The 23,379-nt window shown below is 38.8% G+C and overlaps 1 protein-coding gene across 6 annotated transcripts; it reads right to left on the minus strand.

The window, feature by feature from the left end:
* Positions 1 to 1,576: 1,576 nt before the first annotated feature.
* On the minus strand, positions 1,577 to 8,849 carry LOC147851024 (sulfhydryl oxidase 2-like). 6 transcript variants are annotated; one of them, XR_015531613.1, is made up of 13 exons: positions 8,411 to 8,849; positions 6,783 to 6,807; positions 6,607 to 6,699; positions 6,320 to 6,489; positions 6,071 to 6,146; positions 5,883 to 5,951; positions 5,655 to 5,728; positions 5,365 to 5,533; positions 4,627 to 4,667; positions 2,923 to 3,069; positions 2,765 to 2,828; positions 2,198 to 2,665; positions 1,577 to 1,956 (listed from the first exon to the last, which is right to left on the minus strand). XR_015531613.1 is itself a non-coding variant. In XM_087335785.1 (13 exons), the coding sequence occupies exons 1-13, from the start codon at positions 8,671 to 8,673 to the stop codon at positions 1,929 to 1,931; spliced, it is 1,602 nt and encodes a 533-aa protein (XP_087191911.1). In that variant the 5' UTR covers positions 8,674 to 8,849; the 3' UTR covers positions 1,577 to 1,928. The 6 variants fall into 6 exon arrangements, 4 of the variants coding, with proteins under 4 accessions (XP_087191911.1, XP_087191915.1, XP_087191914.1 ...); XR_015531612.1 differs by having other exon boundaries at positions 1,577 to 1,960; XM_087335785.1 differs by having other exon boundaries at positions 2,283 to 2,665.
* Between the last annotated feature and the right edge of the window lie 14,530 nt (positions 8,850 to 23,379).

A 23,379-nucleotide genomic window follows, 5' to 3' on the forward strand; every position in this document is an offset into this window, starting at 1 on the left:
TTCATGAACGACATCATGTACCCAAGGCAAGATATAGGGGTTTCCTTTATTGATGCTAAAATTCTTGTCAATCATACTTGTAAGTTTTTCTTTTCATTGCCCAAACGCACCTATATCTTTGTTTCTTGATTGCCCCTACTCAACCTCCCAAAAAAGATGAGAAAAGGAATAATTGTCCACATAAATATTTGGCAAAGACTTGGCCACTACATAGTGGCAATTATAGAACCTGCACCTCGACCTTGTTAAGGTCCAGAAATACGATACTCTTACGCAAAGAGCATATATCATCTCCTTCACTAGCCATGCCACACTACAACCATCAAAAACTTGCCCCTGCCTCCATTATTGTAAGTGACAAGTACCCTTGTAGAATGCATTCTAACATGATGTTGCAAACAATTTTGCCTATCCATACATCAAACTATCATCATTTACCACGTCCTCAACAAACTTTGTGGAGTTATGTTTCAAGGAAAACTCAACACACTTACGTCAAGGTTGAACTCGGGATGTAATCCCCATACCAAATGATACTCATGCACTACTTATCTGCCACAACCTTACAACATGTTGCTTGGTGGACCAAAGCCAAGGCACAAAATAGAAGATTGTATGGTTTGTTTTCTGGATCCCTCAAGGCCTTCCATATTCAACCAAGGGAAAATCTTCAATAAAGACTTGAATATTCTCTAATTTCCCTTTTAATATGACATGTGATATATGCATTAAAAATGTGCCTTTATTGGGACAACTAAGGTGCATATGTGTTCTATTAGAGGTCATCATTAACACCATTGATATGAAGCAATCTATAAGGGAATGGACAGATTAGGTACCCAACCAACTTTTTTTTTATGTTGATGACATTGACTTGGTTTTTATCCATAAATCCAAACATGCTATCCCAAAGAATTACATGTAACACATCTGAAGCAAATCAAGGATCTAATAATCAATGCAATCAATGTATTTCACATACCTAGACCCAAAAAGAAGCGGCAAGAACTTCACATTAAGAAATCATACCTACAAACACATCAAACAGAATACAACACACCCATTGTTGAGTTGGTCAACTTCAAAACCATTGCGACTCAACGCATACATAATCACATGGGGCATACATGCAATCAAATGTGACCAATTCCCTTGACCAACCTCATACCATGGGTCACCATCAAGCAAACCACAAGTACCAGATACACCACCATCCAACTGATTTCAAAAACAGTTGGGTCAAGTCACTCTAGCCAAGTATTGCCAACTGATTTCTTAAAAGCGTAGGTAATCAACCTTCATTAGCACAGGGACGAGAGGAATGAATGTCTTTTTCCAGGTGCCACAGCTTCCTCAAAATTATATAATGGAATCCTACTGAGTGACGGAATGCTAGCAATGAAGGTCCAACCCCTAATCACCTCTCTAATCGTACTCTAGGTACCTCAATACATAGTCTACATAGGATATTATTTGAGACTGTTGCTGCAAAAATATTTCTCATTTCAAGGTTTCACCTTTCCAACTTCCAAGCTCATTCGAGATCGTCTAATGCTCACAATTAGAGGAAAAATAATTCAACTAAACAACCATCATGATCATGAGCTATAAAGTTTAAACCATATATAAAATTACAAAGCAAGAATGTCTTTTTCCGAATTCTCAAATAATAAGTGGACGATATCTCTCAATATACCTTACAAATATATATACTTTTACAAACGACCAACTTTTGACTAGTTTCACTCCCTACTTTGGAATACAACAGGGTCTGTTCAAAAGTAGTTAGTTTTCTGGCAACAGCCTTTCATTGGGTTTTTTCCCTCTTTCATTTGCAAGAACGAAAACACCAGCTTTTCTTTCGACTGCATTCATATAGTGGTTCAATGAATCTCTCCTACAAAAAATCTCGTGAACATTTATCGTCGTCACAATTTGTTAAGCAAGCCTCCGTACCTGCCTGCCATTCAAAGGAGTTAGCAAAAACATCGACATCATATATATTAGTACCATAATATCTAATCATCATTGTGAATTTTAACCAAATATTAGTATCACAATATCTTCATTATCATAATAAAGAATTTAAGCCATATTGGTACACCATAATATCTTCATTATCATAATAAAGAATTGAAGGCATATTAGGACAATAAGGTATGAATATTAATATAAAGAATTTATGCCATATTAGTACCATATAACATCTTTCGTCACAATAAAGAATGTAAGCCATATCAGTACCATAACAGCTTCATCATCATAAGAATTTATGAACATACTTTCGCTTCTTCTGGCGACTTCGCCAAAAGCAAGCAACAGCTCCAAATCCACAGCTTGCAAAAGCTACAGCTAAAGCAGCACCAATAGGTACTGATGCAGCAGTAAGTGCAGCAGATTCTGGCACATCTGACACTATTTTCTTCGCTGAAATTATAGAACCAGTAGAATTTGAAGGCGAAAGACCATGTCCATAGAATTTCACTAGAAAGAGATACACCTCTGCAAAAGAAAATGACTTCTGATCAGTACTATTGTCTGCCCCTTTGATAACTTCCGATTTCCAACATGATTTGCAAAGACTTTCTGGAGGCCAGGGCTGCTTTAAGAACACTGGATCAGCATTTCCAAGAGATGCTTCCTCCTTTTGAAGCCTACTATTTACCTAAAATAAGGTGATGAACATAGTAAAGATTTCCATTAACAGACCACTTACGAAGAAGCATTGAGCATCATATTAACAAAAACTTAATATGGCAATTACTTGATTATGAACATCCCACAACCATATCGCCAATTGACGACGTGATGAAACTTTCAACTTCGCACTTCACCACGTGAATAACAAGAGACAGTAGCTGATTTAGCACCAATAAAATTAACCAGAGGCAAAGCTTTTAAACGTGTTAATGGCATGCATACCTTGAACAAAATCGAAGAAAATGTTCACTGCATTCCTTGCAATTAAAAAAATTCCCAACAAAACCACAAATTGTCTGAAATGCTGTAGCAGCTAACCTATCTTCAACTCTCACAGACAGAGCATGGAATAGAAGCCACAAGCCACAACTGCTTGATGAAAGAACCAAGGAAAATCAAAACATATTTGAAAGGATTTAAGCATTATAAGAAAAATCACAGCGAGATAATTATGGCTATTAGTATGTTGTCCAGGATATACAACGATACTTCAATGACACATATTGAATCATCATATAAAGCTCTAGTATATAAGTGCTGTCACACTCTAACCTAGCCCGTGATAGTGTATCTCATGGATATGGTGAGTGAAGCAAATAGTCTCTTTGATGAGACAGATACGAGATGGCAAACAAAAAAGAGCAATATATGGATGGGGTGGGAAGAGAAAGTAAGCAATCTCTTCAGCCATCACCAACTTATTCACCCGAAGAAAGACAAGACAAACTACTTTGGAAGAGATGATAATAATTGCTACGCCATCAACCCACATTTAAGACAGAAGTTGATATGGCTCCTAGCACACATATCTCGTAGGTTTCAATCTGCACTCAGATTGCTCATGACAATTGAGAATCGGATTATTTCCAAGGATATTATAGATATTGAATAGAGATGCATATAGATGACTGCATTACACAGCTGCTACTATCAACACCACTTGAATCGGATTGGATGTTAGAGATTTTGTGATACAGTATTCCAATTCAGAGGTCGCAATAGATTAGTGCATTCCACAGCTGCCATTATTGACACCATTTGACTGGAGGTTAGAGATTATCCCAAAATCTTCTACAGCTTACCATATCAACATCATTTGGATTGGATGTTAGATATTTTGGTTTTTTCACACAGGGTATATAAGCACGAGCTAAGATGCACTCCACAGTAGTTGAGGATTGCAGCATTATTGAAGGTTTCACAGATGACAAGAGTGATTAATAAACCAGGAAAAATATGGCACCGCTGAAAAGGTATTGCCCGAAGAGTCGGATCTCATTTTCTAAGAATATGGAACACCACTGATCAGGAAGATTTCTCTGTACAGATTAAACCTTGATCATGCAAAAGCACAACCTTATATAGAAATGTTAGGAGTATATTTGCATTTGATCTTTACGTGAAACTCCCGTAAAGAGCTGGGCTAAATGCAAGTGGGGCACCGGTTATTGACAACTCATATCATTGCTGAGATGATGATCATTAGCTGATGTAGCCAGGACTAGTTACCCAACCATGCACTGCTGACAATTCTTCTACTCGCTAGAAATGGGAGACTAACAGAGGACATTTATACAGAAGTGACCACAGCTATCTGGATGAAGATTATTCATACTTGCAGACACGGATGAGACATGTTACAGAAGACTCAATCAGATACGGAGACTTACTTCAGTAATCATAGAGTCTTTAATCCGTGGTCATATAGATTAACAAGGTGGTTTTAATTGAGCCATTTAGTATGAAAATTACCCGATACAACCAAGTGAGATTTGTTTGTTAGGGTTTTTATTAGATTCCTATGCCAGCTAATACAGAAACTAAGTTTTCTATTCATTGGATAACAAAATGAGCTGATATTACTACAATAACCATCACTTATTTGAGGAATGAGGTGTAACATGATCATGCAGAAGAGTATATTACCTGTAGCCTCGTGTATCTTTGCGACTGCCTCTACAAAAAATCTGTAATCGACCACAATCAGCAGCACATTAAAGAAAAAGTTGTCATTTTTTAAAGGTGAGTTGAACAGAATATATTGCATGCCACAATTTTGAAAGCATCCATCACTTAAGTCTGATTCTTAATCCAAATTATGAACTTTGAAAAGATGCATTGCTGTACAGTGAAATCTGACTGTATAAAAGCAGCTATTCTATAAATTTTGAAGGTACGGTTGAACACAACCAGCACACAATAAGGAACAGATATTAGTAAAAGGCAGATTACTAATGGAGAGCAAATAACATGATGGCAGCAGGGGAGTGACGTCAGAAAACCTTTGGACATGTAGGGAGTTCTTGATAAATATAAAAAGCAAGACGATGAAATATGGAAATAAAATAGAAATATCGAAATGAAATATCAAGCTATACAGGATTTCAATAACCAATATCAGAAAGAAAATTCCATAACTTCAACGCCTTTTAACTTCTTTTAAATTCTTCATTAATGAGCACAGTTCCCCAAAACCTGCTCTTCATTTTTATGTTCATATGCAAAATTCAAAGAAAAATGTAATCAAAACTGTGTAAAAAGATCACATATAGGACTTGGCCCTGAATCTCTTAATCTGCAATATAAATAAAGTCAAGCTTGCACAAGGATAAAACACATCTGTATTAGCATTATCAGTTTCAACATTCGTAATGAGAGACTGACCCAATCGTCATGAGGTACATGATCACCACAAATATGGAACCTTTCTAATGCTTTAAAATCAGGCCCTTCAATATCCTTGACGCCAATGCCTGCCTCATTTTCTTGGCTCGGAAGGGAAGGCCACCAATCTTCTAAGCTCATTAACAAGTCTGCAGTGCCCTTCTTACAGCTTCATGAGAACATTTCTAACAGAATTAGTACCCTTCTCAGACATACATATTATAAATACAAAGAACAGCTGCATAATCATCTAAGGAATAAGTGATAACATGCAACAACTAGAAGCTTACTTTCTTGATGGGTGATGAACCACTAGCAACTGTAATAATTGAATAAACACGGGACGTGTTTTCCCATTTAGAAGCTACAGTAATACCAGCTGAACGGTTAGTAAATACAAACAAGAACCATGATTATAAGAAAAATGAGAGCAAGGAAAATACACAAAATATGGTAAGAATATATATGTAAATGAATACTATTTAGATTTTCATGGATTTCCTTTACTTTTAACTAACCTTGTCAGCCACAATAATATCCATTGCTTTGGCAGTTGCTTCTTCAATGTCATGAATTGATATAGCCACCTTCTCTACCAAAGAGACAGATCATGGATAAGCATTGTCAAGTCTGGTTTTTGTGACATACTCACAAGCTGAGAAACTTTCTTCAGTAACAAAGTAAACCTTAAAGTTTTTTGACAGACCTGTCCAAGGTCGAGCTCACCACCTCTTAATAATAATGGTTCATTGAAATATCTTATATCCTCCAATGTATATGATCTGTCTCAAAAGAACATATAATTGTATACCATAAATAATTTTCAAATGCCTTGATATTTAAATCAAGTCGCAATGCTCCTACATATTTTCATGAGACATTAAAATGTTACATTCACAGCTACAGAACTGGCTTTCAGTTTCGAATTTAGACAATAGGCAAACAATCACCATACTTGTTGATCTTTTTATTAACAACTTGAAGAAGAAGATCTGCCCTATGAGCATTTCCAATCATTTCCCAGTCAGCAGATGCCCCCGCCACCCATGCTGACTTCATTCGTGGTGCCCAAAACAAGGTAGGATAACGAGAAATCTTGAAATGGTCACAGAGCATGCTGTTTACCTATTTTATGGACAACATATTACTGAGCAACACATTCATTAAATTATTGAAAACACAATATCATCTATAAAGGGAAACTAAAAGGCAATAACTAGTATTTTTGTGAATCATTGCTACCTTCAAAGCACAATCCACTTTTGCCATGAATAATATACCAGGATGAATCGCATCTGGCCCATTAAAAAGTCTGGCAACCTTTTCATAATGGGGCTGTATATAATAGCAAAGAGATTGTATTAGTCATACAAATGTATTTACATAATAGAAAACTATGAGAGAGTCTGTTTTCTTACTTTATAATTTCTGCAAGCTGGGCACCTGTGAGATAATATAAACAAAAAACGAAAGCATTAAGTGCAAGTGCAAAAAGTACATTCCTTAGGAAGCAAAAAATCTCTAAATGTTTTATGATGCAGACCTTGACTTAGATCTACATCAAGATTCAAGAATCAAACCAAAATGGGTCTAAGTGAGGTCATGGAATGTGAGGCAATAATTTCTCTCCCCATGAGAAGAATGCATTCAGAAAAAAAACCAACAACCTACAATGAGGCAGTAACATGTGAAAATCTCAAACGAGGTGATTCAAATAAGCTGATGAACAACAATTCAATACCACAGATTTCAGAATAGATGCATAGCCCAAAATGGCATAGGTCCCTAAAAGATATAAAGTAAGCACACGTGCCTTTATACAAGGACAACTAGCATAATAATCTGAATGAGAACAGTTAACACATTATTTGTGCCAAATTTTACACCACTTGTGCCATTGCTCAACTCTATCATTTTTTATCTCAGTTAATCTTCAACGCTAACTATGCTGTTGTAAGGAACTTTGGGCATCAGTCTCATTACAATCACCTAGAAACATAAAGACACTAAATCTGCATATGCTGCATCCATCCATGGATGCAACAGAGTCTTTGCAATCACATCCAATAATGCATATGATCCACAAGAGATCCCCTCCATGGGAACTTCTAGTTGTTAAAGAATCTATCAAAGCAACATTGTTACATTCTATATTCAGTTCTTCACTAGATAGTGACTTGGGAGAGGTTAGACAGCTTGTCAATCCAAAATCAGCCATATCCATCCCTGAAGCAATTCAAATGTTCATTACCCCATGAAACACCAGATTCTCTGCTGTCACATTTGTTATGCCATTGTTCGGCACAAGTCCCATCACTACTGGAACTCCTGGGTCCAAATGATTCTATCATAACCACATTTGTTTCAGAGCCTATGCTCTGCTTCCACACTGAATAGAAACTCATGACGCAAAAGATTGTGTTTTCCAATATACATAAAACAATCCGGATCATATGGAGAAAAAACAGCCAGATATTATCTTAAATTTCCAATACCATAGATCCTACATTATATCGGCAGACAATAAAATATCCTACCTACAAAACGCATCAATCATATTTAGACATCTACCACCTCCCCTTTTAGTGTCTCCTTCTCTAGACCATAGACCACGATGTAACCGCACTACAGTCACATGTACAATCATAGCTTCGATCAACGATAAATATTTCCGTAATCAACAAAGTTGCTACACTAACCTGTTGGTATAGAGCATGATAATGATCAACACACTAAGATTATTTGTATGCCTATGCATTACATTCCCTCCCTCCTACTGGATCATCCTCAATGAGCATATACAATCCCTCTCCCTCTTACCAGATCGTTAACCAAAAATCAACAATTTCATATATATCCCTCCTATCCGATCAAGATCATACAAATACGTTAATCACAATAATAATAATTATTATTATTATTATTACAATTATAAAAAAATATTGTATGGTATCAACTAATTAATAAATCGGCAACTCAATAAAAATGCAGCATTCAAAATAGAATCATAATTTTAAAAAGAACAAAATTCGGTAGCCTAACTAACCAGTTGGCGTAGAACTCGACTATGGCGTAGAGAGCAGGAGCCGTGGACAAAGTAGAGTTGAAAGTGGTGGCATCCAAGGCAACAGCAAAGTCTTTCATTTCATCGGTCGGTGTTCCAGGCTTCTTAGCTTCGGATCCGACGGTAGTAGCGATACGAGATCCGTGGCAGAGATTGATTATTAAGCAGAAGAGATAGCTCAGAATAAGAATCCATCGCCAGAATGAGAAAAGAGAACATTTGCTGTGGAGAAACCGATCTGCCATGGAATAACAAAAAAAGAAAAATACAAAAAGATCAGATTTAATCTGATCGGAACTCTGATAAGATCTGGTTACTGAGGCTCAGTTGGCGATGGTGCAGGGCATCGCATTTCTCTCTCTACATATATATATATATATAATGTCAGAGAGACGAGAAGCGACAATGGCCCACAAATTGAAGGAAAATGTGTGACAGAGTTGAAACCCTAATCTCATGACAAATGTATGTACCACATATGCATACACATACATACATACATACATACATACATAAATACATACATATGTATACACACATAACATAGCATTTATACATACATACATACATACATACATACATACATACATAAATACATACATATGTATACACACATAACATAGCATTTATACATACATACATACATACATACATACATACATACATAAATACATACATATGTATACACACATAACATAGCATTTATACATACATACATACATACATACATACATACATATGCATACACGCACATACATACTTACATGCATACATACGTATACACACATAACATGGCATTTATACATACAAAACATAGCATACATACATACATAAATACATATGCATACAAACACATAACATAACATACAGACATGCTACATACATAACATACATACATATGCATACACACACACACATAACATAAGCTACCTGCACGCACGCATTGCATACATAAATTATATATGTATGCATACACACGCATATAATGTAACATACATACATGCTTTGCATACTTATTCCTCTTGCTTTCCATTATTGTTCTTCCCGATTCATTTGGGCACACTCTTACATGAGGCCGTGTTGATGAGCTCCAACATGTATCTGTGTGTGTGTGTGGTATAGCTTTCGGTGAAGAATATGGTTTTGGAGTTGGGTGCAACATATGTAGCATAATGTGTTAAGTGTGAGCCTCGACATTTCTCCTATATCATGATACATTGGTGTTGCAAAATTGTTTCATTTACTGAGGAATCTAGCGATGCATCGTGAAAGCACATGGTTGGTTGCATCCCATCTTCCGAAACATTTTCCTTGTATCCAATTGGAACCCACAAAAAATAAATTTATGTGCCTTCTAGATTTTGTTGCATGCTTCCCGTTTGATTTTAAAAAGTCGATGTATGGGACATTTTTGAACCTAAAGGATGTACTTGGTCACCCTTTTCGGTAGCTATGATCTCAATTGGAATTGATCATGTCCCGATAAGTAAGTAAGAGAGTGTATGTCATTTGTTTCTTGAGTTGGAGAAACTTTGTAAGAAAATGTTTCTGGACATTTTCCAACTCTTTCCAGGTGGACATAAGGATACTTTTGCCCCATACTTCCACACCATGGAGCAACATCAATGTCACAAAAGTGTTAAGAATGTATTTCTCGAGGACCCAAAACTTAAATTCTCCATGATTGCACGTGTTCTCAAATGCATAATATGTCTCTTTCCCGCCTCTAAGAAGTGGGTAGTACATCCATTCCATCTAATGATTTGAAGAAACTTCAAGGTCAATGTATTTGGAGCTTTCCACAATTTTAAGTGGCTCATACATAATGCATAATCTATCTTTTCTTAGCTCTTCACAAGCATACTCTTTGCTTTAGTGTTGTTGACACTTAACTTAGTATGCATGCAAAAATCTTCTAATGCCTTCATGAACACCATCAGTTTTTCAGCACATGGCTAATGACATTTCCGAGATCTCTTGGACATCTTTCTAATCATCTATTTGATTTATTCAAAAACGCAGGAAGCATGATTCTCATGTTCGTTGAGTGCTAAAATGACTACAAGAATATGGCCTTTATGCACAGCTAGAGAAGTGTATTTATTATTGCAAACATGTAGAATTCTAATGGTTTATCATCTCCCCTGAAGGAATCTTTATGGATCCAACTACCAAATGGAGTTGATGTCACAAACTCTATTATTTGTGCAATGTTTTCTAGGATTCCGAATTCGCAAGCTTACACAAAACTTATTTTGCTCTCACACAACTCATAAAGAAAGATCAAACATTTGTTTGGATTGTTGATGCATATAATGATTTTTTGGGTCTCAAGAAAACATTTACATCCGCTTCTATTCTAGTTCATGTTGATTTGTAAAAGCCATTTATTATTGACCTAGATGTATCAAATTTTGCATTGGGTAGTATTTTATCATAACATAGTGATGATGGGAAACTACACCCAATGGCTTTCGATTCACGCAAAGATCAATTCAGAGGTACATGACAAAGAGCTATTAGATATAGTTGAATCCTTTGCACAATGGAGACATGTTTTGGAATGCTCTCCCCATCAAGTAATTGTATTCAATGATCACAAAAACCTCACTTATTTCTAGAGTGCTCGCTTGCCAAACAAATGACAAGCTCGATGGGCACAATTTCTTACTCATTTTGATTTCAATATTACATTTCTCCCAGGAAAGCAACAAGGGAAAGTAGATACATTATCACAACGTTTGTATCTAGCACCTCGTCCTGGTGATCCAGCCTTCGATAATAATAAAACAGGTAATCCTAGGTCCTCTATAGCTTTAAGCAACTATAATCTTTGATACTCCACTAGATTCAAACATTGCTAATACTATTCGTCATTAACTCAAGAACAATTTATTTGGTCAATACATCTTAGATCATATTGATTTGCCTTGTGCATCTTGTTCTTAGTCACAACAGCTGGGGCGGATTATAAGCAATTCAACTAGCGTGATGGATTGCTCTTCTTCAAAAATCTTCTTTATGTTCCTAATGAACCATCTTACCTCCAATTCATACAACATTGTCATGATACATATATGGTTGGACATTTTGGCATCAATAAGATCTTGGATTTAGTAACATGATCATTCTAGTGACCTCATCTACGTAAATTTGTCGAAGATTATGTTTGCACATGCAATACATGTTGTAAAGCAAAGATGCCTCAAAATTATCTGTATAGTTTATTGTAGTCATTACAAATTACAAGTAATAGCCCATGGTCATACATTGTCATGACATTGTGGCGTGAAATACATAGTTGGTAAGGATTCAACCTACAACCTCACATCAACAAGACGTCATGCTCAACCATTCTGATATGAGCGTATGCATTTGTATATAATGGTTTATTATTGTATAGTCTAACATATAATACATTTCAGAATTAGAATATTCTAGTCGTAGTATATTCTACAAATATTGTACGGTATATTCTAGACGGGTATTGGTATATTATAGAGAGTATATTATAGAGATATTCAATCTCAGATAAATACTTGTAACCTCCTTGGTCCCTTTCAGGGGATTCAACACCAGTCATTGACACATCAATCTAGTATTATTGTTCGATTCCATCTTGTCTCGTTCATCTTTATCTTCGTGCTCTTGTGTCGTTCCTAGCTTCTTAAGTTCCACGCTATTAGCCCCATCATCCATGCTCAGTCTGAATACGCGGTCGGTGTGTCTGTGACAGTTTGAATCCCTTCCAACTAGAAGCATCACATGTCTTCGTCATCACCCTTGCTTCTAGAGTTACTATCGTCACAATCCTTGCTTCCAGAGATACCGTCATCAACATCCTTGGTTTTAGGTACGCGTCCTTATCATCATTGTCTTCGTTTCCTTGCCTTCGACATCATTATTATCAACACCTCTTGTTGTCTTCATCAAACATATTGATTTGTCAATTGCTCACCTTCATAGTTCTGGTGTGGGTTACAACCTCTCACTTTCCTGGAGGGGATTGAATCATTGCTCGTTTGCACTCCACTTTCATTTCGGTTCAAGTTTCCCTCCACTTTCCTTTGGCGAGGATCAATTTTGATCGCTCACCTTCCCAGTTCCGGTCGACGTTACAATCGCTCACTTTCATGGTGGGGATCGAATTATTGCTCGCTTGCACTCCATTTTCATTTTGGTTCACATTTCACTCCACTTTCTTTTGATGAGGATCGATTTCGATTACTCACCTTCTAGTTCTGGTGGGGGTCACAACCACTCACTTTCTTGGTGTGAATTGCGTCGATTTCTCACTAGTGCTATTGTTTGTGTCGTGTTTTGGGTCAACCTCGACTATTTACCCTCTCATGATAGAAGAAGTTGAGTCGACCATTTCACTTGCACTCCTTCACACGTTGTTGTTCCAGTCCCCGATGAGGACCGCACATGGTCACTCCCGCCAGTTCGTGTTCTAGTTCAAATTCCTGGTGAGGATTGCACATTGTCGCACATGTTCCAGTTCTCGATGAGGGTTGCATGGTCACTCACTCTCATTCCTGTTCCCGATGAGGACCGCACATGGTTGCTCGCATCCATCGATGTCCCGGTCTCTAGTGAGGGCCACACATGGTCGCTCGTGCTTGTCGGTGTTTCGGTCTCCGGTGAGGACCACACATGGTCGCTCACCACCCATTGGTGTTCATGTCTCTGGTGAGGACAATACCACAGATGGTCGCTCACACTTGTCAGTGTTCCAGTCTCCGGTGAGGACCACATGGTCTCTCACGTCCGTTGTTGTTCGTGTCTCCGGTGAGGACGACACATGGTTTCTCACGCCCATTGATGCTCCACTTCCCGCTCACCCCTACACCACGGTTTCGAAAAGGAGGTCGTAAAGGGGAGGATAATGTCATGACACTGTGACATGAAATACACAGTTGGTGAGGATTTGTTGAGAATCAAGCTCAACCTAGTCTAGTGTGTGAACACACCCTTGAGAGTGTGCACTCAGAGGTCAAAAGTCACCACTCTTATCTACGCATTAACTATGTGTCATAGAATCATATTCTATGACACATAACTAATGAGTTTTCACATTCCCCATGACCCATGAGCACTCTCCTCCTACTTTGTAATTAAGTCAATTAATCTCCTTTGTAATATACATCTTCTTGAGTATTCTATTGTCTCTCTGATCTATCTTGTGTTTCTCTCTCTCTCTCTCTCTCTCTCTCTCTCTCTCTCTCTCATACACACACGCTCACAACACATATCTCTGGTCTATTCCGCTGCACAAGAATCACCATCGATTCTTTACATGGTATCAGAGTGGTTTGGAAGCTGGATCTAGCCCATCCGCGTGTGTTGTGCTTCACGCCGACGTTCAAGAAGAACCAACTCATCGCTATCGAAGTGCAACTACATAGCTCGTATTCAAGAGAGAAGAAGAAGAAGAAAATCTACATCGAATACCATGAATACTCAAATGGGGAGCGCTCTCCCTAGCGAGAAGTTGAATCGAAACAACTTCGCATCTTGGGAGTACAAGATGCACCAATACCTTGTCGGCCAAGGCTATTGGGGTTACATCAAGGGAGCACAAGAAAACCGACCTGACCCGGAAGACGCCGACTACTCAAGATGGGAGCAAGCGGCGACTTGAGTAACGTATTCATTGGCGACATGTGTTCATGATCACATGCTCGGCTACATTCGAGAAGCCACGACGCCAAAGGAAGCATGGGAGAATCTACGAAAGATTTTTGCCGCCAACACGACCGCGAGGAAGCTTCAACTCCGCCAAGAGTTGAACAACATCCAACAACGGGATATGTCCATCACGAGCTACACCTTGAAGATCAAGGAGCTTTGTGATGCACTCGGCTCGATAAGCGTCAATGGGGAGGATGATGAAATGATGCAAATATGCCTCGACGGCCTTGCACCACAATTCGACGCGATGCGGACCGCCATACTAGCACAAGAGAATCCGCCCTCCTTCGATCTTCAATCCATGTTGTTGGTCAAAGAAAATCATGTTCGAACAAGGAGCAATGCCTCGGAAAGGCCACATGCTCTACACGCATTCGTACGAAGGAAGAGGACGCGGTCGTGCAAGAAGAGGCCAATTTGGCCAAGGGCGAGGCGAACGAGGCATGACTTACGAAAACAACTCGCAATTTCGGCATCAAGACAGAAGCCATCGAGGAACCTTCAGAAGAAGGGGGAGCTTCCATTCCGGTCCGAGCCAACAAACCTCAATCGAATGTGGTTATTCTGGAAAAAATCGGCCACCACAAAGAAGAGTGCCGAAAGAAGATGCGTGAGTCAGCTTCCACAAGCCGACAACTCACCAATTACACCACCAACTCCGACTATGATGATCATGGCGAAATGTTTGTAATGAGACATAGAGAAAATTCTATGTCGGTCTCTACTTCAACCAATGCCTCCAATCCGGAAGATGTATGGTTCGTCGACTCCGGTGCTTCGAACCATATGACGTCCCATCAAGAATGGTTCAAAGACCTATGAGAGCCAGATCGACTCGGTTATGTCGAGACTGGAGACGACACCACTCATCTTATTCGGCATGTCGGCAATGTCCCATTCGGGAAAGAAGGTGAACAAACTTGCATAAAAATTGTCTTACATGTACCCACCATAACGAAGAATTTGGTCTCGGTCGGCCAAATTGTGGAGCAAGGGATGCAAGTTTCGATTCAACCAAGGAGGTTGCTTCATCGAGAAGGAAGGCCGACTAATTGTTCATGGTCGAATGGAAGGCCGAATGTTTATCCTCGAAGCAAACGAGGTAAAATTGGCCATGTTTGCAAAGGGCCTCAAATTCAACACCGACATAGAGTTATGGCATAAAAGAATCGGCCATATCAATCTCAACAAACTCAAGGCGATGCAATCGAAAGGAGTCGTCATCGGGCTCCCGACCTTCAAAGAGAAAGAGATTGAAGGAGTATGTGAAGCATGCCAATTCGGCAAGCAACATCGGCACCCGTTCCCAAAGGAGAGGAACGTGAGCAAAGGCCTATTGGACGTAGTCCACTCGGATGTGTGGGGACCGGCACAAACCGCTATGTTCGGAGGATGTCCGTACTATGTTACCTTCATCGATGACTTCTCTAGATACACATGGATCTTTCCCATGAGGATGAAGAGTGAAGTGTTTACACTTCCAAAATTTCAAAAACGAAGTCGAAAAGACAATTGGGCGTCATGTACGATGTCTTCGGTCAGACGGAATAAAAGAATACTTCTCTGATGCGTTCACGGCATACCTTCGACAAGCAGGAATTCGGCGAGAATTCACTTGCCGACATACACCGCAACAAAACAGTGTAGTCGAACGCAAGAATCAGCACATCCTTGAAGTAGCAAGGGCCATGCTAAATGAGAAGCATATGCCCAAGTCATATTGGGCAGAAGTTGCAAATACCGCCGTCTACCTCATGAACCGATGCACAACATCCGGAGTGCACAAGGTCACCCCGCACGAGAAATACTATGGGAAGAAACCGGGTCTATCCCATGTAATGATATTCGGCTCCATTGCATACATACACATTCCTGATGAGAAGCGGCAGAAGCTTGACCCCAAATCAGAGAAGTGCATCCTCGTGGGGTACTCATTGGAGCAAAAGGGGTACAAGTGCTTCAACCCCTCTACTCGGAAGACTCATGTAAGTCGGGATGTCGTCTTTGACGAATCGACATCATGGTACAAACCCGAGCCGACTCTTCCCGAACCATCTACGAACGACCTCGACAACACAGAAGACAATGATAAACTAAGGTCAATACTCGAAGAGAGTCTGATCTCAACCAGATTGAGCGAACTACAAGTGCCTCCAAGCAACCAAAGCACATCTCGGCCAAGTCCAAAGATGGATAAAGTGAAGGCAAAAATGCTGGAATATGAAGACGATCACTTCGGCGGCAACGAATCGACTCATCCACTCAATAGTGAGATCGATGGCTTTGATGTGTCTCTTACAAGGTCATCCGGAGTTGAGAAAGCACTCACATCGGCAAATGAGAAACTCCGTCACTCCACCCGAGAGAAGAATCTGGTTAGCCGATTCGGCTACAACGACTATACGGCATACCATTATGCCTTTATGATGAAGGTGGCAGCAGTTCGAGAACTAGAGAGCTTTGTCGAAGCCGCAAAAGATCCACGATGGGTTGAAGCGATGAACGAGGAGATGCAAGCTCTCAGCAAGAATGAGACATGGGATCTCGTCCCTCACTCACTGCACAAGAAGGCAATCGGCTGCAGATGGATATACAAAGTGAAGTATAATGTCGATGGTTCCGTCAACTGCTACGTACAAACACATGGCGTCGACTATGAAGAGACCTTTGCCCCGGTGGCAAAGATGACAACTGTGCGAATCGTGATCGCACTTGCAGCGGCGAAAGGGTGGCACCTCCACTAGATGGACGTCAAGAACGCCTTTCTTCAAGGTGAATTAGAAGAGGAGGTGTACATGATACAACCACCTGGCTTCGAATCCAACATTCATCTGAAAGCCATATGCTGACTCAAGAAGCCCCTCTACGGCCTTAAGCAAGTACCATGTGCTTGGCACTCGAAGATAACACAATATCTTCATCGAATCGGTTTCCAAATGTCAAAATCTGACAATTCTCTGTATGTAAGAAGCGATTCCGAAAGTCCGATCGTCATCATCCTATACGTGGATGATCTGGTCATTGGAGGTGAGTATCTAGTCAACATCAACAAGGTCAAAGCTCTCCTTTCCAACAAATTCGAGATGACGGACATGAAAGAGCTCCACTACTTCCATGGCATCGAGGTAATTCGGACTCAAGCCGGGATTATGATCTCCCAACGGCACTACATTCTCAACTTGTTGTACAAGTTCAGGATGATTGAGTGCAAGTATGTGGCAACACCTTTCGACCAAAACCTCAAACTAGATGCCAATTCTGGCACCACAAAGTATGAGTCGACTCAGTATTGGCAATTGATCGGTAGTCTTATCTACCTCACGATCACTCGACCAGACCTGAGCTATCCGGTCGGCCTTCTTAGCCAGTTCATGCAAACGCCATGAGATATCCATTTGGATTATGCTAAGAGAGTGCTATGATACGTGAGTGGAACGAGGGACTATGAAATTCTCTATAAGTCGGCCATGCCAATTCAACTCAAGGGGTACACAAATGCCGATTGGGCAGCCTACAAAGCTGACCGACGATCAACCTTTGGTTTCGTCTTCTCCCTTAGAAGTGGAGCCATCTCCTTGAGTAGCAAGAAGCAACCAACCGTCGCTCTTTCGAGCACAGAAGCCGAATACAGGGGCACAACGGTGGCTTCATGTGAAGCCGTATTGCTTAAGAGGATATTCAAGGATCTTAGCGTTCCCATCAAAGATCCAATTCCCCTTTACTGCGATAATATGAGCAGTATTTATTTGGTTCGGAAACCTGTGTTCCATGCATGCACGAAGCATATCGAAGTGCACTATCACTTCATTCGAGAGCGTTGTCGTAGTGTAGTCCGCACACTACGTGAAAAATGTAAAAATAATATATCTTATTTAAGTACATATATATAAATAAAAGAAAATCTTAAAATATTTATTACATGCATAGGGCGGGATTCGAACCCTATACCTCCATGTAAATAAACCAAAACTTTACCATTGTATTAACTTATCATAAGTGTTATAAATATAGATATAATAGGTATAAGACTTTATTTATGCCTACCTTTAATAAAAGGTAAATCTATATTTATAACCGGTTTAGGGTTTGGTGTGTCCGTTGTCATGAAGATTTTCGTCCATAGGCGGAAACCGGGGTGGGAAGGGCAAGTCGGTGGTGTGCTACATGTGCACATGTAAACTAGGATATGGTGTATAGAAAGAGAGGGGAAATTTTATCCCACATTGTAAGGTCCCTCCCTCCTTGGGCTATAAAAGGAAGGGAGGGGTCACTTATGAGGGGTTGCCTATTTTGTGTGAGTAAGGTATACCACTTAGTCGAGGGTTCTCCTTCTTCCCATTTCGTTTTAGGGTTAGGGTTTTCTTCTTGGGTTTTCCTTTAGGGTTTTTCATATAGTCGTTCAGTGCGGCCATGGCGGCCACCATGGTTGTAATCATTCATTTCTTAATAGAACTTCTTGTTGAGTATCTTGATTGCATCTTCTTCTTCTTCTATCATAATGACATATTCGTTCTCTTCTCCTCTTGAGCTAATCTTTCTCCTCCACTCCCTAGTCCAAGACCCCCGTGGTCCCGCCCTTCTACACGCACGCGCGTAACAACGCGACACCGTGACATCTATCTCTTTAAATTTTGATCTTCCATTTTCTAATGAGTTCAATGTTATCCTAATAGTAGTTTATTTATATACTAAATGACACATTTCTTGTCGCGCACTAAAGATATCACAATTGAGGACACAACAAATCTAGTTATGCGTGAAGCATTTCGTCACCCCAGTCTTCCAGACAATGTGATCAATGATCATGAACCTCATTTTATATCTAATTTTTGGATGCATATCTTCACGATGCTCAGGGTGTCTTGCAAATTCTCCTCATAATATTGTCCCCAAACTGATGGTCAAACAAAACGCACAGATCAGACATTGGAGCAGTATCTTCAATGTTTCATTACTTATCAATAAGATGATTGGGTTGATATATTACATTCTGCAAAATTTGCATATAATAATTCTATACATTCCTCTATTGGGGTTACACCATTTTATGCGTACACAAGTTATCATCCTCGATGGTGTTTATTCGAAGCTCCCGAATTACCAACAAATCCTAGTGCTCATGATCATTTGGATAAACTAGAACAGATTCAGGTGGAACTTTCCAATCATATACATGAAACTCAAATAACACAAAAAGACAATGCACATCGATGTTGACTTTCATCCACTTTTGAAGTTGGAGATCAAGTACGGCTATTACGACATCATATAAAGACTACCAAACCATGTGTCAAATTGGATTTCCAATGGTTAGGCCCCTTGTCATTAGTAGAAGAATCAATTATATAACCTTTCGCCTTTATCTACCTCCACAATTATTGTTACATTTAGTATTTCACAATTCTCTCTTAGAAACATGCCAAATAAGTTCTATTCCAATTTGTATTACACCACTTTTCCCCTATTGAGCTTGAAGATGGACAAGAGTATGAAGTTGTTGTTATTCGTGATTCTAAGATTGTTCACAACAAGCTATATTATTTGGTGGGTTGGTTAGGCTATAGTCCGAGTGAGCACACTTGGGAACTGGTAGAGAATGTTGCAAATGCTTGAGCCCTTGTTGAGGAATTTCATCAATAACACCTTGACAAACGAGGTCCTCACAAAAGACGACTCATAATACTCATCGTTCAAAAAAAGGGGTAATGTCATGGTATGGTCGTATGGTCTCAAATAGGATTTGGATTGGTGACCTTATGGTAAACAGGTGGATGCCTTACCATTAAGATAAATATTATAATATATAAAATATTTTTATTTTCATTTATTATTTTATAAAGGTTTTAGATATTTTGGAACAATCTAGAATATTCATGAATATTCTACAATACTCAAGATCTTTCTAGAAACTTTAGGAACGCCCATGAAGGCCTTATAAATAGAGGCATATTGTACTATTTACAACCAAATTGGTGTCAATCTTAAGCCTCTAAGTTGTTTCTATATTTGTACTCTTTTTCTTATAATATATTTCCCGTTGATCATACAGACACACACTCTCTCTCTCTCTCATGAATCCCTCACATCCTTGTCTCTCATCCTAATAGTTATTGCATCACTAACCAACTTGCATAATGGAGTGGAGTCATAATCAACATGCACCTTCAAATTATGGTTAATTGAATTATTACCAACCTGCAATCCTCCTTGTGGAATTTTAATTTACAAGATCATGATGTAGTGGTGTAACGAAAGAAAGATTCTATGATGTGTGAGGATGAGTTAAATGCTAAGGAGTTGGTTAATAAGTGTTGTTGTAAAGATTGTGGTAGTGTGTCGCAACCACCAGGGTTCTGTGACTTGGGGATAATTGTGTGGATGGTTTGATGACAAGAAGGTGAGAAGACAAGATAGATCTGACGTTGTCGCAAAAAGGATTTTGTTTGTAAAATATACCACTTACAATATTTGTTTGCCAAAAGCTACTTGGCAAGACTCAAACTTAACTCCTCTCTTGGAAATAAGGCTTACCAAATAAACCACTTCAACTTTTCTTTTTCCCTAATAATTTCTTTCTCTTTATATTTTATTCTACAAAACTTGTTTACTAGAATAAGTGATTCTAGGAGGACTCAAACTCACAACCTCTATTTACAAAGAGACAATTGAGATAGAACACTTCATCTTCTTTATTTTCTTGTTATACAATTGTTTTCTGTACTATTTGTCTTGGATTCAACATGCCACCTTCTTGAGCAACCTCTGCATCCTTCACCCTCTCGAGCTTCTTCCTCGCTTTCTCTTCTTCTTCTCTTCTACTTCCTTTAGCCACCATGGGAGTGGCTTTTATAGGGGGGTCAACCGCCCAACCACCCTCTTGAGCCGGTTTTTATTACCGTTTTAATTTAGTTTATTTATTTACAAATTCTATTTTACATTCAATAAATTACAAAATCATCCTCCTTTAATTTTGAACTTCTCCTTTTGATATAATTACAGTTTTGTCTAGAGTGATCTTGAAGGTAACAGTGATCCTTCCAGAGGCTATGTCTTGGGCTTTTGAACTCCAATCCATGAACCGAAAAATCGTACATGCTCCTTGTCACGAAACTCCAAACGAAAAATGTCTTTCTATAGACTTTTAACATTGTTTTGATATCGTAAAGCCTCAACTTCACGACAAAGTGTCAATATCCTTCATTCCAAACTCGGTGGTTAATAAAGACTTCACTTTCTTAATGGCAACTAAACATTCTCCTCCAATTACCAGGTCATCAAAATACAAGAGGATAGCATCAAAGTTGGTTCACACATAAAGAGATTTATTTAACATAGACATGCTAGACCACACTCTTGATGCTTGATTGTTGCCACATTATTGCAACTCAAAAAAAATCATATTGCGTACTTGTGGGGTTCTAACTTCACATAGGTGGTTGTATCATGCACACCTTTTCGCCAGTCTCTTATTGGATGAAGACAAGTTCACATCCTTTGGTGGAGGGTTTAGAGTTCACACCTTCGCCATAGTGAGCACTAGATAACCATCAAGGAGTTGAATCTTTTCTTACTTAGGTTCACATGGTTGCATCTTTGCAATCAAACAATATATGTTTCCATGTTTTGTTACGAACATAATCTTAAGTAACAATTCTAATGCTAATTTTAGTAGTTTAAGTGTAGGATAAGTGGGAAGATAGTTATCCTGAATATTGGGAGAAAACCATAAGAACCCATTACATGTGGGTGGTTTAGGAGCCTTAGATGTTAGACTATATAAAATGAGTGAGCCACCCCCTTCCTTACAACATGTTAAGATGTTGTCAAGACTCTACCGGTGAGGCTAATCTCCACTATTCAATTACCATGATATAATAAAATCAATCTTTGTACATAACCCTTGACAAGACAAGGCTTTGTACCAATTCATGTTTTCATCAATTCATGTTTTACCTTGTAGAACCATTGACAATCGAACCTTGTAGAACTTTGTTGTCATAAAGAGCTTGCACCTCTTCATCCAATGCTTTCGCCCAAAGAAAAATCATTGGTTGCTTTAACTAAGATTTCTAACTTGGGTACAATTACTACATTCACCATAAAAGTATATTGTTGTGTGATGTAGTAGTTGTAACGTAATTATGCCGCCAATTTATTATCGTGAGTATGGTGTCACGGTTATTCTCATGCATCTAATGGGGCTTTCTTACATCTAACATTCTCATGAGCAACAAATTTTCATCGTTGAGGAACATTTTGGTGATCCCATGAGGGGCTTGTTGTCTCTTTGTGACAATTTGTATGTAACAATGTCAAAGAAGCAAAAACATGCAATGACCAAAATGACTTTAATAGTGCCGCTCCTATCATGATTTGATGACATATCATTGTTAATTATGGAATTATAGGGGGGACATTGTTAGAATATTAACAATGTTACGCAAATTATTAGAGGAAATAAGAAAAACATGGTGCTAGACCACTTGACCACCCCCTGAGTGAAGGTGAGAGATGGATCTGAGTCTCTCGTTAACATTTTATGTCGAGTTTAGACATGGACACATATATAATTATAGGTTTGCCATCATATTCTCAAAGGCTCCACGTAATAATGAACTCTCATTTGATGAATGTAGGTAGCCTTCTTTTAAAGGCTCAAGCCATAAGCCTTCGTCGGTTTCGCACTTGACTATTTTCTTAAAAGCAGTCAAGTGATGTAACACTCAAAAGTGATCTCCCATTGTAAGATTAAGAATAACTTAATCCTTACCTTTCATTCCTTGTGAGATAGCCCACACCTACTAACCTTAACGTTAGAGAGCTATGATGCATTATACCATAGAGTTACACTTGTAACATGAATCATGTCTCCAACTATCCTTCTGTTCATGATTTGATTGCACATGTGTACAAAAAAAGCCTTCTCGAGGAATTATAAAATAAAAGTATTCGCTCACTCATCTTGATTGGGTGTTGATTGAAGTCAAAAACTATTTCACCATAGTAGATTATGCACATGATAAAGCAAGGGTAAGGAACATATACGCATTTAGTTGTTGGAACTGCTAAGGGAATAAACCCTTAAAAGGTTACAAGTATGTCAAGTATTGCAACCACTAAAGGAACCAATCCACAAAATAGTTAATTGAGCCTATTGATCAACATTTTTCATGTATCTCGTTTTTTTTTTGACAAAAAGATTGTATCTCGTTTTAGATAGCACTCAATGGATTTATCCTCTTACCCCATAATAGAAG

This window comes from Azolla caroliniana, unplaced genomic scaffold (genome assembly GCF_043228905.1).
Source record: "Azolla caroliniana isolate FFs.n. ecotype wild unplaced genomic scaffold, voAzoCaro1.0.p SCAF_20, whole genome shotgun sequence".
NCBI lineage: Eukaryota > Viridiplantae > Streptophyta > Polypodiopsida > Salviniales > Salviniaceae > Azolla > Azolla caroliniana.

Excerpts from the sequence above, each read along its gene's own strand:
- LOC147851024 (XM_087335785.1), bottom strand. The coding sequence starts at position 8,673 with ATGGCAGATCGGTTTCTCCACAGCAAATGTTCTCTTTTCTCATTCTGG. Across the intron at positions 5,729-5,882 it reads ATATTATTGTGGCTGACAAG|CTTCTAAATGGGAAAACACG; the intron begins GTTAGTTAAAAG and ends GTATTACTGTAG. Across the intron at positions 3,070-4,626 it reads AAAGATACACGAGGCTACAG|TTGTGGCTTGTGGCTTCTAT; the intron begins GTAATATACTCT and ends TTCATCAAGCAG.